Below are 15,472 nucleotides of genomic sequence, written 5' to 3'. Positions count from 1 at the left end.
CTTTTCAATTTAGAATTCACAATGCGGTTGTAACGTCTTTGATCCATTCTCATAATAAATTTGAAGTACTTAATGTGCATATTTTCGTTTACGGATTAGCCTTTCCACCTCAGCTGAAACAGGTACAGTATGATAATTGAATAGTACATTAACACATGGCCAAGTTATTAGCATACTTCATAAGGCAGGGATACATATTCTGGCAGACTACATGACTGGCCTGTCAGAATATGTAACCCCACTAAAACCTTTGTTAGAAAGCTGGTAACCTCCACATTCCTCAAGGTTTCTGACATCCATCCATTATCTAACCCGCTTATCCTGCTCTCAGGGCTGCCGGGATGCTGGAGCCTATCCCAGCAGTCACTGGGCGGCAGGCGGGGAGACACCCTGAACACGCCAGGCCATCACAGGGCCACTTTCTGACAATGATCATATATATAGCTTAGCATACAAAAGTGTGGCTAACGGAGGGCAGACACGTGGTCTGCGTCTCCTCTTAAGAAGGGGACATGTACAGCCTTATACGACAACATCGAAAGATACTAGCATTTGTGATAGAAAACGAGCGTTATATACGTAGTTTACGGCACCTAATTCAGTTTAGGTTACATATGGAGGAGGCCTGTAGCGGTTGTACGTCATGTGACCGCTGCAGAACATGATAAACGATGACACGGGCCAGTTTAAAACTCCTTTGAACACTTTTGCAACTGCTTTCTTTGTAGTGCTCGACTCGGGATGCCCCCCCCCCCAACATTACCTTATTCATTTAGTTGCGTCGTAGCTACACTCTGTTACTGCAAAACACTCAGATTTGACAACTATATTTTAAAAAAGGCCCCAGTTATTGGGCTAATATTGCAAACGTTTGGCTCAAATCCATGCGCCGTCATGTGATACGTGTGTCACAGTGTCAGTCATCCCAGTAATCTCCCTCATGTCCCTCGCGATGCTGACGACGCGCTTTCCACATGTTGTACCGAGCGTCACGGCCAGCAATCCCTCTTACTGTCTATAAATATCCGCTGATATCAGATGACCTGTGACCTGGGAGACACACGGAGACTTGAACGCTGAGCGATGTTTGGGCCGCCCGTCCTCTCCGCTCGGAGCCTCCCTCGGTGAGCGGGGCACACCGGACGGACCGGACGGCGTGATTCGACGATACCGGGGAACACGTCAGGGGGTGGGCAAACCACGGGAATGAATTTCAGTCGTTAACAGTAATACTAACAATAATAATAATAACAATAATAATAATAATAAAGGGCTGCTTAAGGCTGTTTTATCCGATATTAGAGAGTTCAAACAGGGACATCGCCGCGTTATGTCAGAGCGGCGAGAGACTGCGGCAGGCAGAGACGCTGGACTGCTCCGGGCGGTGACGCAAACTTCATTGGTGTGAGTTACTGGGATTCGTGCAAACAGGAGGATTAATATTGGGTGACAGAGAGGCAGCGAGAGAAAGAGAGAGATCATTTACACCTCATCATCATCACCAGAAAGAAAGAAAAAATCTTTCATTACACGGAAAGGGGACTGCGAACAAACCTCCCCTACTCCTCCAACCAACAGCGGATTCAGGGTGGTCTGACAACGATGTAGACAAGTCGTGCTTTTATTTTAGTCTCCGGTCGCCTGAACGGTGATGTAGATTTCTATCTACTCGTGGAAACGACTTCCGACCTTGAACTTCATGGTGCGGGAGTGAGGGACGCGTTGGGATTAAAAAAAAAGAAAGAAAGAAAGAAAAAAAGAGGGGGAATCTCTCACATTCACATGGGCGAGGACAGGACTCGGTACTGGTTTGGGAGGAGCCGGACTAACGATCGAGAAAACCACGCGTCTTCGGACCCCGAGAGAGAGAGGCAGAGGAGATACGCCCGGCTGTTTGAGGAGCTGGACCTGAATAAAGATGGCAGGGTAGACATCAGCGAGCTGAGGTTTGCACTCGCAGCGCGCGGTTTGCATCGCCGCGAGGCGGAGGAGGTGAGATCTGTATAGCCAGAATACACAACATTCCCCCCCCCCCGTTTTGGACCAGAGTGCAAGGCTGCTTTAACTGGAGGTGTTGCAAATTCTTGTCCTGTCATGCAATGCAACGTGTTACTCTCCTGTACTTTCATTCTGTAAGACTCTATACTCCCACATCTGTTGGTGTGCACCCTCTGCTCTTGCATAGTTAGCTGTTTTGTAGTTGGGGTTTTTTGTTTTGTATTCATTTCAATCTGCAGACAACTGTAGCACTGTAACCCATGTATCATGTAGGGCTAACAGTGGCTGCTGCAGAATAATTTTGAACGGGGTGGTCAAAGAGGGGGGGTCGCGGGGATACTGGAGCCTATCCCAGCAGTTATTGGGTGGCAGGAGACACCCTGGACAGGTCACCAGGCTATCACACAGGGCTCCAGCATCCCCGCGACCCCGAGAGCAGGATAAGCAGTTTGGATAATGGATGAATGGTCAAAGAGGGACCAGTGATACTATTTGGAGGGTGGCGCTCAAAATGTTCTTCAAATCTGGAGCATATTCTTTACACTACGGTTTCAGCTTGCGTCACTGTGCAATACTGTAAAAAAGGAGAAATAATTTGTGAAATTAGCACAAATGACTACTTCAGTGTCATAGAATAAAACCCCTATTTGAAGTAACAGAAAATTTAAGATATTGTGCTGACTCCATCTTTGCAGTCTCCCTCGTTGGTGTATGGTAGTTACGCTATCCGCCGACATTTCTGTGGCACTGTCTTGAAATAAGATACAAGCCTATACAACTATCTTGATACAACAGTCCATAATTTTAAGGTCTGTTCAAAGTATTGTGGGAATGCTGATTTGAAACCAATAAGGTTATTCTGAACTGCTAGAAGGTCCCATGAAAAGCGCTTTTATATCTGCACTTAATCTATATCAATTTAACATTATGCTCCAGAAATCCCCCAAAAACAAATTCTTGTAATTTTTTTGTTCATAATAGTATTGTTTTTCTTCGTCTGAAAAACACTTTTTTTTTTAACTGCATCCCACTTCACTCACAGGCATACAAATCCCATGAGTGGGAGCAAGATTGAGAGAAGACGAGTGATCTTCTGTCACCAAACTGAAACCAGCCAATAGCATATCGATGTCCACGTTCCTCTAAAAAATGCCCAGCCTGGATTGGCTGTCAGTCAAATAGAGCTCCCTCCTCTCACTAAATCCCACCAGACCATCCTGCTTCATACATCAAGTCACAGTAGTTCACAGGGTTCTCAGTGCTGTCTCATGGGAAACGTCTGATGTCGTTTTACTGGGCCACTAACTAAATTAGCATCTTTATTTTACTTCATGCAGTGGGGTGGCAGCAGTGGTGGCCAGGTATTTGTTGAGGGTGGCATCAGCCACCCCTGTCCACCTCCTAGAGCCGCTCTTGCGCTATACAGCTGGTGAAAACGTTTAGCACTTTTTCTAGATGCTTATCTTATCTAGATGCTCATCAAGTGTTTTTATACACTTATCTATGTCTTTACTTTGGCCCTGTAAGTTCACCAAGGACAATATGTGCCATGTAGATATTATATTATGATATACAATGACCTTTAGGATAGGTTGATTACCCTGCTATTTTATGCAGCCTAGCTATAGCCTACTCTCTTCCACATACATACATATACCTGGGCAGCTGTCCCTGTTTGCAGAGACCCACTTTTTGATGGGTGAATGTTTTTAATTGTCTTTTTGTCTTCTAACGCAAACCTGGTTTATCCCGGTTTGCATTTGTTCTTTCTAAAGATTCAAAAGCACCAGAACTCAGTGATTTAGAGTCTACATTTTAGATGGTTATTAGTATGCCAGGATCTCTCTTTTAATCACAAAGTGGCCAACGGTAGATTTAGAACGATTGCAAGGAAAACAGCTTTACCTGCCACCTTTCTGCTGCTAAGTCTAAACCAACTGCCCTCCGCTCATTGGAGTACAGGGTAAAGTCTGTCTTAGAGAAAGGAGACTTTGTACTTAATTGTTTAAACCGTATACGATGAATGCCTACATATCAATAACTGAACCCATAAAGGATTTCAACACATGCACATAAAAGTTCTTGGAATGAGAACTGCAGCTAAATTAGGCTACAGGCACATCTGTAGACTTGTGTAAAAAGCAAAATATCAAATGGAGGTTTGATATTTTGTACAAATATCTGCTTTTTAATGTTCCCAAATGGTAGTATTCCACAACTGGACACATCAGCTATGTGAAACTGAAAGGCAGAAAAAAACCCTATTTGGAGCCAGACTGATGACAGCACCACACATGTATGAATTACAGCAGTTTTCAACATTTCGATACGCATCAAATTTCAGCGAATAATCCCAAAGTATATCTAGCAATCAACAGATTTGACAGATGCCTCTCATCTCGGTTACTCTCTCTACCAGACACCCTGTTTCTGAATGCTGTCTTGTAGATATGTAGTTTTCCACCACCTCAAAATATTCAAATATTCATAGTGACTTACAGAAAATACAAAACACAACCAACAGATATTCAGTAATGCTAAATTCATTCAAAGATATACAGAAATTAAAAAAGGAATAATATATACTCAAAAAGCACTCTGGGATGGAAAAACAAAACAAAACTTTAAAGTTCATGTAAAATATCTTCTAAATAAGAGATGGGGATTTCATGCTTCAATTACAGAGGGAAATGAATACTTAAGATCGTTTAAAATGGTTGCTGAACTTTAAAAAAACAACTTCTTGATGGAACTAAGAAAATAATATTTTAATTGTTCTTATCTTTATAAGTGTCATGGCCACTGTGAGTAGAAAGCCCCGGCCTAGCAACAGCTTGGTATGCACAAAAGAAAATCTTCATTCTGGGGTTTCATTCTCGTATGAAACCTGCATTTTTGAATCTACTCAGATGGAGCCAGTGACAAGTGACAAATAGACACCTGGCTCTGCACAAATTCAAATAATCTACCCTCACTGTGTGTGTGTGTGTATGTGTGTGCGCGCGCGTGTGCATGCGTGTGCGTGCGTGCGTGCGTGCATATGTGTGTGTGCGCGCGCGCGTGTGTGTGTGATTGAAGCATGCCCAAAACATTTGCAAGTCCACAGAGGCCATCATTCTGCTGCACTGAGGGATGTCGAGCTGTACTTGTGTGAGCCAGGGTTGTGCTGAAAGGGACCATCTTTTCTAAGTCAACAGTCCCATGTTAGATGTTGAAACCAGACGAGGCGTTGCCTAGTAACAGCTGGACCAAAGTGAGTGCAAATTGGTTGTTTGTCGATGTGGAGAGTGTGTATAATGGTTGAGAATACAATTTTGGCTACTTTGATGGGACCACTAGCAACGAATTTGTTTAGCAAGTAAACCCATTTGCCAGTGAATGCAACAGCTGTACAAGTTCTTTCTCATTGAATGAGCCAAATAACAAGGCAAAGCTGTTTTGTTTCGGCAATACAAGACACGGGGACTTGTATATGTAAGTAATGCTGCAAGAATTTTCACAAGATGTACTAACAAACATGGACCACTAGTTATCATTGTAAAATGTATTTCAATTCTAGATAAATCATTGCACATGATGTCTCACCTGTACAAGGCAGGAAGGTGTTTTCTTTATTCCAATTTGTTGCAAGACACATAGAAGATGGTTGCAATGAGCCAAGAAATATTAATGATAGGTTTACTGTAGCTATATATCACAAATATTTGGCAACTTTGCAGTGTAGAAATCTAGCCAAGTGGTGTCATGTCAGTAAGGTCCTTGTAGCAAATAGAGTCAGTAGTTGTTTCAGCAGAAGTCATTGTCCTAAGAAATATTACAGGGAGATGTGAAATGTTAATTAATAATCGAAGTAACAAACAGATGTAGACTGACATGGAGGGAGGGGTGTGTACACATGTGAGTACCTGAGCTCAGGGGGCAGGATTTAATAATGGCAGAGAGTGTCCTGGAAGTAAAAGCAGAGATTGTTAAGAGTCAAGGCCACAAATAGTAGCAACGACCCTCTGTATATCGCAGAAAGATGAATCAGTTCATCTGATCACAATGTTTATTGAAACATTTCATCACTCATCTAAGTGACCTCTTCATTCTAAACTGACTGAAGAGGTCACAACAGTAATATTAATTACCTATCCAAGTCCTGCCAGTAGAGACTGTATTGAGACAGACACTGCATAATGCAGTCCAGTCACTGTCTGAGCATAATTTGGCGAGACAATGTTGTCGAGAGGAAGTGTCAAGCTGCACCATGGAAAATAACATTTCCATTCATTTTCCAATAGATTAATTTCTAAAAAAAATTGCTCTGAAGTTATTAACAGTTTGAACATTCATGCATGTCCACACACACACACGCACACACACACACAGTATACATACTATATCCTTCAGTATGGACTGAAGGACAGCACAGAGGCTCTGATCATAGCAGTACAAGACCAGATCAGTTGAGGCAGGAGTCTACCACACCAGACAAGACTCAAGATTCAGGCTGTGCAAAGATGCCCCTGAGACAGTCCAGCACTTTAGTAGCAGGGTGTAAAATGCTCGCTGGGAAAGCGTACACTGAAAGGCATAACCAAGCAGCTGGGGTAGTGTGCAGGAATATCTGTACTGAATACAGACTGGAAGTCCCCAAGTCTAAATGGGAGACGCTGCCAAAGGTGGTTGAGTCCTGTAGGACTTCAAGTTCCAGACTGACAAGCAGGTGCTGGCTAACCAACCAGACATTGTGGTGGTCGACAAGGAATGAAAGACGGCAGTAGTGAGCAATGTAGCAATCCGGAGCAATGACAACATCAGGAAGAACGTGCATGAGAAACTAGAGAAATACCAAGGGCTGAGGGACGAACTAGGTCAGATGTGGAAGGTGAAATCCACAGTAGCCCCAGTGGTAATAGGAGCACTTTGGGGCTGTGACCCCCAAACTGGGAGAGTGGCTCCAGCAGATTCCTGGAACAACATCGACTGGACTGAGTGGCAAGATACTGCGCAAACCCTCAAACTCCTAGGCCTCTGGTAGAGGACCCAAGCTTGAGGAAGACACAAACCATCTGAAAAAGTGTGAAAGAGAGATTTTATATATATATAGTACATATATATATAGTGTATATATACATACTTGCCTTAATCTTGCTCCCTTTCAGGTTTCTCATGTTCTCATTCTGATGGATACTTCTTCCTTGAAACTTCGATTTGATTTTTCCCCCCCCTTTAATGTTCCACATGTTTATTAGCAGACTCTCTTCTCTGGCTTTGTTGAGGCCCAATAATGACAGACAAAAACACACATCCAACCTTTGCTGATGATTTTGTTTCAAAAGGCAATTCTGTGTCAGAAAGACGTTGTGCTGACAGATGTGGCATTTCTGTGGTGGTGTCCTCTATGTGGCCTCTCCTGTATGGTTTTATGTGATTAAAGTTACACTCACCGGCCACTTTATTAGGCACACCTGTCCAACTGCTCGTTAACGCAAATTTCTAATCAGCCAATCACATGGCAGCAACTCAATGCATTTAGGCATGTAGACATGGTCAAGACGATCTGCTGCAGTTCAAACCGAGCATCAGAATGGGGAAGAAAGGTGATTTAAGTGACTTTGAACGTGGCATGGTTGTTGGTGCCAGACGGGCTGGTCTGAGTATTTCAGAAACTGCTGATCTACTGGGATTTTCACGCACAACCATCTCTAGGGTTTACAGAGAATGGTCCGAAAAAGAGAAAATATCCAGTGAGCGGCAGTTCTGTGGGCGAAAATGCCTTGTTGATGCCAGAGGTCAGAGGAGAATGGCCAGACTGGTTCGAGCTGATAGAAAGGCAACAGTAACTCAAATAACCACTCATTACAACCGAAGTATGCAGAAGAGCATCTCTGAACGCATAACACGTCGAACCTCGAGGCAGATGGGCTACAGCAGCAGAAGACCACACCGGGTGCCACTCCTGTCAGCTAAGAACTGGAAACTGAGGCTACAATTCGCACAGGCTCACCAAAATTGGACAATAGAAGATTGGAAAAACGTTGCCTGGTCTGATGAGTCTCGATTTCTGCTGCGACATTCGGATGGTAGGGTCAGAATTTGGCGTCAACAACATAAAAGCATGGATCCATCCTTCCTTGTATCAACGGTTCAGGCTGGTGGTCGTGGTGTAATGGTGTGGGGGATATTTTCTTGGCAACCTTTGGGCCCCTTAGTACCAATTGAGCATCGTGTCAACGCCACAGCCTACCTGGGTATTGTTGCTGACCATGTCCATCCCTTTATGACCACAGTGTTCCCATCTTCTGATGGCTACTTCCAGCAGGATAACGCGCCATGTCATTGTAACCTGCACGACAGGGGAATGGGCCTATGCTTGCGCAGGGACAGTTTACAGTCTAATGTCTAAGTTCAGTGGAGATTGGTGTAGGTTTTTTTCTAGACCGGATTCTAGTACTCACCCCAAAGACAACACACACACTCGTGGGTATAGTTTACAATAAAAAAACCAATTTATTTCAACAGTTCAAAGTAAAGTTATTTCAATATCAATACTAAATTAGATGTGTTATATATATATATATATATATATATATATATATATTTTACTCTATTGTACTTTTTTAAAAGTTCTTCCTAATATTCTATTTATTGTCTATATCTATCTATATTCTATTTTATACCCTTCTAATATATTACTCATGCAGCCATATTCTACACTAACAAATTAAAGAAAATAATCCAAAATAAAGTATGAGTGCACTCAAAGAAAATAAATAAAGAAAAGAAAAGGGGGAATGATTCAGTCTTCCAATCTGTGCAAGGTGCAATGTCCAGATCCTACCACAATCACAGGGGCAAGTTAATGTAGAGGCGATGATGATGAATCCAAATCCAGGGCGATGATGGGGGCAATCCAAAGGGGGTATCCAAGGGTTCCAAAAGGGTGTAGCAAGGGGGGTTGTTCGGGGTACTAAAAAAACAGTCAGGATTCCAGCAGCGTACAAAACACAAGAGAAAAGAGTCTTCCTTCTTCCTTCAACGGGAGATCATCTGTCTTTGGATAAAATCAAGATATCCTACGTAAATGGCTATGATTACATGGAACACAGAAAGCTGTTTACTTTTTAGCTTTGGCTAGCGGCTCACCAAGGAAGCTTCGTGGGAGGGATCTTTTTTGTCGTAGTTCAAATGTCCTGTAGCTCAAATATCCGTAGTTCAAATATCAATAATTCAGGTATCCATAGTCAAAGTTGTCCGTATTTCTAAATATCCGTATTTCTCTTCTCTATTGTCGACGGTTGTTTGCATGGTTTAAACTCTGTAGCTCGTGTGCCTCCTAGAGGCTACTCGTGGAACTTACATACGTCACAGGGTACATGTAATCATGTGGGTTACATTCTCCCCCTCTAAACCGCATCAGTCTCTGCATGCGTCTAAACACTGTATGGTCTTGCAGAGGGCACTCTAGAAGAATCAGGGACATTTCTGCCCAAACTTTCGAAAAATGAGGCCATGGCTAGGACTAAAGGTCTTCCTAGTTCACCATAACAGAGTCTCTCAGGGGGATGTCTTTCTCTGATAGATCTTCTGATCGGTTCGCTCTCAGACGGGTTTCCGTCAGACAGGTCAGCCTGGCCTGTCACACCAGTGGGCGGTGCACTCTCGGGTTCAAGTGGGTTGTTTTCAGGTGAACGTCCTTCAATAGGTCCAAATTGAGGTACAACAGTAGTGGATGATGCGGGGTCTCCCTCAGGTAAGTGTCTTCGAACAGGTTGAGAGAATTCATCTGTGACTACTTCTGTCTCACGCCCAATTGGTTTCTTTTCAAGTAACTGATTGTGAACAGACTCAGGGGTATGGGGTACTTCACTAAGGAGTGGACTATCAGATTGGGAGAACTCCGACGGACTTGGATTCAACCCGACTGGGTTCAACAGTTCCGTGGCACGTGCTAGAGGGGTGGCCTGTGTGGTTGTCCTAATGCTTTGGGGAAACCTTGTGGAGATCTGTGGATAGCAATCCTCATCCTCGTCACTGCTGGGCATATCTGGGTCAACAATATTGTCGTGCCTGGTCTGCTGCGAGACTGTTTCCCTGCGTCTCAGCCTCCTTGTTGGTAAGTTTGTGTCAGGTTCTGAGACTTTATCTGTAACAGGTAGAAAGCCACAGAGCAGAAGAAGGTCTCTGTGAAGGGTACGGTGTGGACCTTCACCCTGTTCTTGCTTGACGACATACACTGGGCCATCTCCCATCCTCTTCACCACAGTATGGACTTCCTTTTCCCATCTGTCCGCAAGTTTATGTTTTCCTCTTAAATTGACATTCTTCACCAGGACTCTATCTCCGGTAACAAGTTCTGCGGCTCTGATCTTTTTATCAAACCTGGCTTTATTCTTCTCTCCCATCTTCTTAGAGCTTTCAGAAGCAAGTGCATAGCTGTCTTGGAGGCGCTGTCGAAGATGTTTAACATACTCTGAATGCGACTTGAATCCAATTTGGTCTGGTGTAAGGCCTAGAACCAGATCAATGGGTAGTCTTGGCTGTCTACCAAACAACAATTCATATGGAGAGTAGCCTGTGGTGTCATTTTTCGTGCAATTGTATGCATGGACTAGCGGTTTGACAAAGTCCCTCCAATGATATTTATCCTTGTCTTCTAGTGTCCCGAGCATGCTGAGAAGGGTCCTGTTAAATCTCTCGACAGGGTTTCCACGTGGATGGTATGGCGTGGTTCTGATCTTTTCGGTTCCAATCAGACAGCACAACTCCTTGATGGTGTGGGATTCAAAATCTCTCCCCTGGTCACTGAGAAGGCGACTTGGAAAACCATACTGTACAATGAAGTTTTCCCACAGTGTTTTGGCAACCGTATTCGCCTTTTGGTCTTTCGTGGGGATGGCAACGGCAAACTTGGTGAAGTGATCCGTGATGACGAGGATGTTTCTAGTGTCCTTACTATCAGGCTCAATACAGAGGTAATCCATACACACCAGTTCAAGGGGATAACTGGTCTGTATATTCTCCATATGAGCAGTATGCTGGGAATTGGCTTTCCGCCTCACGCATCTTTCACAAGTCCTACACTTCTGTTCAACAGACTGAAACATCTTTGGCCAGAAAAATCTGGAACGAACAAGATGAAGGACACGCTGAGCGCCAAGATGACCGACTTCATCATGAAGGCCTTGCAATGCTCTTTCTCTGTGGCTACTAGGCAGCACCAGCTGATAGATCTGATTCCCACGATCAAGACATTTCCTGAACAGTACTCCATCTATAAGCTCTAGTCTATTCCATTCTCTAAGGAGCAGCTTGACTTCTGACAGTTCAGAGGACATCTCTTGAAAAGTGGGTTTTCGGTTTCCTTGAATGAAACTGATCACACGTCTGATAGATGGATCCTGTCTTTGAGACTGATACCAGTCATTGTGAGTCATTCCAGGGAGGGTGCCTTGTCCAGAGAACACAAAGTCATCAGGGATGGCAGAAGCATCTAAAGCTAAGGATTCGGCAAGAATGGGGAGTTCTGGCTGCAAATAGTCAGCCAAAGTGGTCACAGAGTGGCGTTGACATAAAGCAGACAGCATGTCACCAGAAACAGTTTTGCTTTCTCCATCCAAAACCCTTTGCTTCAGCTCTTCTATCCTCGCTTTCTCCTGCTTGAACTCCTCATCTTCCTCTGACGGACTCTGGGGTCTTCTGGACAACCCATCGGCATCTTGATTGCTGATCCCAGCCCTATACTTTATGGTGAATCTGTAGGTTGACAGAGCGGCTAACCAGCGATGTCCTGCTGCATCAAGCTTTGCTGTGGTCAACACATAAGTTAGGGGGTTATTGTCTGTTAAAACCTGAAATTCTGTTCCATAGAGGTAATCATGGAATTTCTCACAGATGGCCCATTTCAAGGCGAGGTACTCTTGCTTGTGGGCAGGATAGTTTTGTTCACTTCTGGATAGTCCTCTGCTGGCATAAGCTACAACCCTCAGCTTCCCATCGTGTTCCTGATAGAGCACAGCACCGAGACCATCGCGGCTGGCATCAGTATGCAGGACGTAAGGAAGATTGGGATTGGCGAAGGCAAGAACAGGGGCCGAAGTCAGTTTATCTATGAGAGTTCTAAAAGCAACGTCACACTCTTCAGTCCACTCATTTCCAAAAGGTAAGGTGGGATTGATGGAAGTCTTGACCCTGTCCTTCTTGTAAATCTTCCCTCTTTTCCTTTGAGCAACATAGCCAGCAGTTAGAGCATTCAATGGCTTTGCTATTTTAGAGTACCCTTCCACAAAACGTCGGTAATATCCAGCAAATCCTAGGAAGCATTTGAGCTCTTTTCTGTTGGTGGGTTGAGGCCATTCTCTCAAAGCAGAGACTTTGCTTGGATCTGTGTGGACTCCATTGGCATCTACAACATGGCCAAGGTATTTAACAGAAGTCTGGAAAAAATGGTATTTTTCAGGGGACAACTTTAGGCCATAGTCTTTGAGCCGGTTCAACACTTTCATCAATCTGGCCTCGTGCTCTTCTAGTGTGTCAGAGAAGACAATCAGGTCATCCAGAAATACTAGTACTTCATTGAGATGCAGGTCTCCAACACATTTCTCCATCAGTCTCTGAAAGGTGCTTGGTGCATTTGTCACACCTTGGGGCATACGATTAAACTCATAGAAGCCTAGAGGGCAGACAAAAGCGGTCTTGTGCTTATCTTCCTCTGCAACTTCTACTTGATAGTAGCCTGACTTCAGATCCATGACAGAAAACCATTTGGCTCCACTAAGAGCAGAGAAGGTGTCTTCGATGTTGGGGAGAGCATAGGCATCTTTGATCATTCTCATGTTCAGCTTCCTGAAATCTATGCAGAGTCTTATTGCACCATTCTTCTTCTTGACAACTACAATGGGGGAAGCAAATGGAGACTCTGACTCGCGAATAATTCCAGCGTCTAGCAGCTCTCTTAGGTGTTGTTTGACAGCTTCTCTGTCAGAGGGATGAATGGGTCTGGGTCGCTCTCTAAAAGGGGCCTCGTCCTGGAGTCGGATGCGATGTTTTACTGCAGTCGTATGACCATGAGACAAGTCATCAACAGCAAACACCTCTGGCATGCTGTTCAGCTGGTGTGTGATCCGTTTTTTCCACTCTTCTGGAATGGGGGAATCTTCCAAATCAAAGTTGGTGGTGTTACTCTGAGACTGAGGGATGTCAGGCACAGTCATATTTTGGGATTCAGACGGCATCACATACTGTGCTACCATCATTTCAGCTATCACCTGCCTTGGATGCAGTGTGACACTACGATCAGTCACATTTCTGAGAATGACAGGAATCTTGTTTAAAGATCGAAGTGGAGTTTCTATCAAGGAATTTTCAACGAACACTCCACCAGGTAAGGAAACGGTTTCAGGGGATTCGACCACGAAAAGGGAACGTGGGAAATGTTTCTTCACTCTGACATCTCCAAAGACAGACACTTTTCTTCCTGGTGGAATGGTGACAGGATGGCGTCCATGCAACTTAATATGATTGGCTGAAATCTCTTCCTGATGACTTAGGGCAACATGCTGGAACAGCAAGATACAGTCACTATTGATATTGGGCCTTTGTAAGAATTCTCTTCCATGCTTTTCTATGCCACCTTCATATAATCTGTCAAGGACATTGGTTCCAATCAATAGGGGAATCTGAGTGTTAAAATGGCAATTTGGCTCAATGAGAACTAATGAAGAGACCTGTTCAGCTACGCCAGTGATGCTGCTGGGGAAGGAGATGAGGGCTTGGATATAACCCTGGTAAGGAACATGTTGGCCACCTGCACCTTCTATCTGGAAAAGAGTCTGAATGGGCTGGATGGGGAGGAACGATAAGTGGTTCAAGTAGAATGTCTCTGAAATGGTTGTTACTTGGGAACCGGTGTCAAGGATTGATTCACATTCTATTCCTTCAATGGAGACAGATGCAGTGCAGCGTGGCCCTACAAGTTCACAGGGAAGGGATAGGCTATTTTGGTATCTTTGTCTGTATCTATTTTTTCTTGTCTGGGTTCTATTCATAATATCATTAATGGGTTTGGGACTGTTATGCTGGTACTTAGCTCCTGAACGTCCCGAAACAGGAGCTGCTACTAGTTTAAAGGCATGGAGGTGAGGGTATGCGTATTCCTGTGAGCTTCACGTTTTTGTCTCAGCTTGGTGTTCTTTTGATGGACAAGAGCGGGGTTGGGGGCACTCACACAGTGGGCAGCAATGTGACCATCTCCACCACATTTAAAGCAGAACCATGGCTTGGGAAAACGACGCGTGTAAATTCGAGGTGTGGAGGCATTCATGACCATGCAGCTGGTTTCAATCTGAGTTCTGTTTGGCTGTGGTTCTTCCTTGATGGACAGGGTTGCAATTTGTTTCTTTAACTCAGCTACCTCATCGCGGAGTTTCTGTGTGTCTTCATTTTTGTTTTCGGCTGGGCCTTCGATTCCATAAACAGTGTGGGCATGCACTGAAGCTTTTGAGCTCCCTAGATGTTTCTTCATCCTATCTAGTTTAGCTGAACGACGGCCTTCTTCTGTCCTAAGCTGATGAAGCAATTCAGGAAATGAGGGTGGGCTATTTTTTTTCTGTTCAAGCTGAAGACCTAAAATCAACGAGTGGTCCCAGCATCCTCTGCAGAACTGTCTTATTAAGTGTTTTTCTGAATCTACAAGTGAAGCTCCCCCTCTAGAGATGACTTTAGTGAGGAGGGTCTGGAGTCTGAATAAATAATCAGATGGCTTCTCTCCAGAATTCTGGTTTGCACTCAAGAATGCAGCAAAAAGCTCTTCTCCATCTTCTACGACTCCAAAGGCTGATTCGATGTGGTTTACGTACGCAACAGGGTTTGCATTGACACCAAGCGGTTTCACCATGTCAGAAGCTGGACCAACCAAACTCTCTAGAACCTTTCTGATTTTTTGTGAATCGGTGACATAGGTGTCACTTAGAAGCAGCTCAACTTGAGTTCTCCAAGCTTCATAATCTACTTCCCCATTTGGCTTTGGAAGCCTACCTGAGAAGGTTCGAATTTTACTTGGGCTACTGTATGGTTGTGTTGACTCATTCTTAATAACATGCTCTACTACTACGTTCTGGATGCTCGGGGGATTAATGATGTCTTCTTCAAGGCTCATTGAATTACGCATGGATGAGTGTGTGGTTGGAGCACGGTAAATGTCAGATATAGATGGCCGTCTGTTACATTCTTGGGTCATGCTAGGCATGTGCTCAACATCAATGCTAGGCTTAGTGTCTTGCATAGGGCTGTGTTCCGCTAAAGACGTGTTGTCAGTTTTCTTTGATGCTGTAGACCGAATGCGCCTCAGTTCATTTTTTAAGATGGAGGCATAGCCTGACATGGCACTACCACCAATAGCGCTGAGTTCTTCGAGATATTGCTGGGCTAAGTCTTTGCCTATTTCCTCTTGACATATTTGTCTAATTGTTCTGACATTCCATAGAGTAGT

The 15,472-nt window shown here is 44.2% G+C and overlaps 1 protein-coding gene across 1 annotated transcript in view; it reads left to right on the top strand.

Moving 5' to 3' along the window:
* Window positions 1-1,782: 1,782 nt before the first annotated feature.
* slc25a23b (solute carrier family 25 member 23b) overlaps window positions 1,783-15,472 on the top strand; it is a 34,104-nt gene continuing 20,414 nt past the window's right edge. Inside the window, exon 1 of the mRNA XM_056288420.1 lies at window positions 1,783-1,992. Within this exon, the coding sequence (XP_056144395.1) occupies window positions 1,783-1,992 (210 nt within the window). The remainder of the gene's footprint in view (window positions 1,993-15,472) is intronic.

Source organism: Lampris incognitus, chromosome 10 (genome assembly GCF_029633865.1).
Source record: "Lampris incognitus isolate fLamInc1 chromosome 10, fLamInc1.hap2, whole genome shotgun sequence".
In the NCBI taxonomy this organism is placed as follows: Eukaryota; Metazoa; Chordata; class Actinopteri; order Lampriformes; family Lampridae; genus Lampris; species Lampris incognitus.
This window is presented reverse-complemented; position numbering and strand designations above follow the sequence as displayed.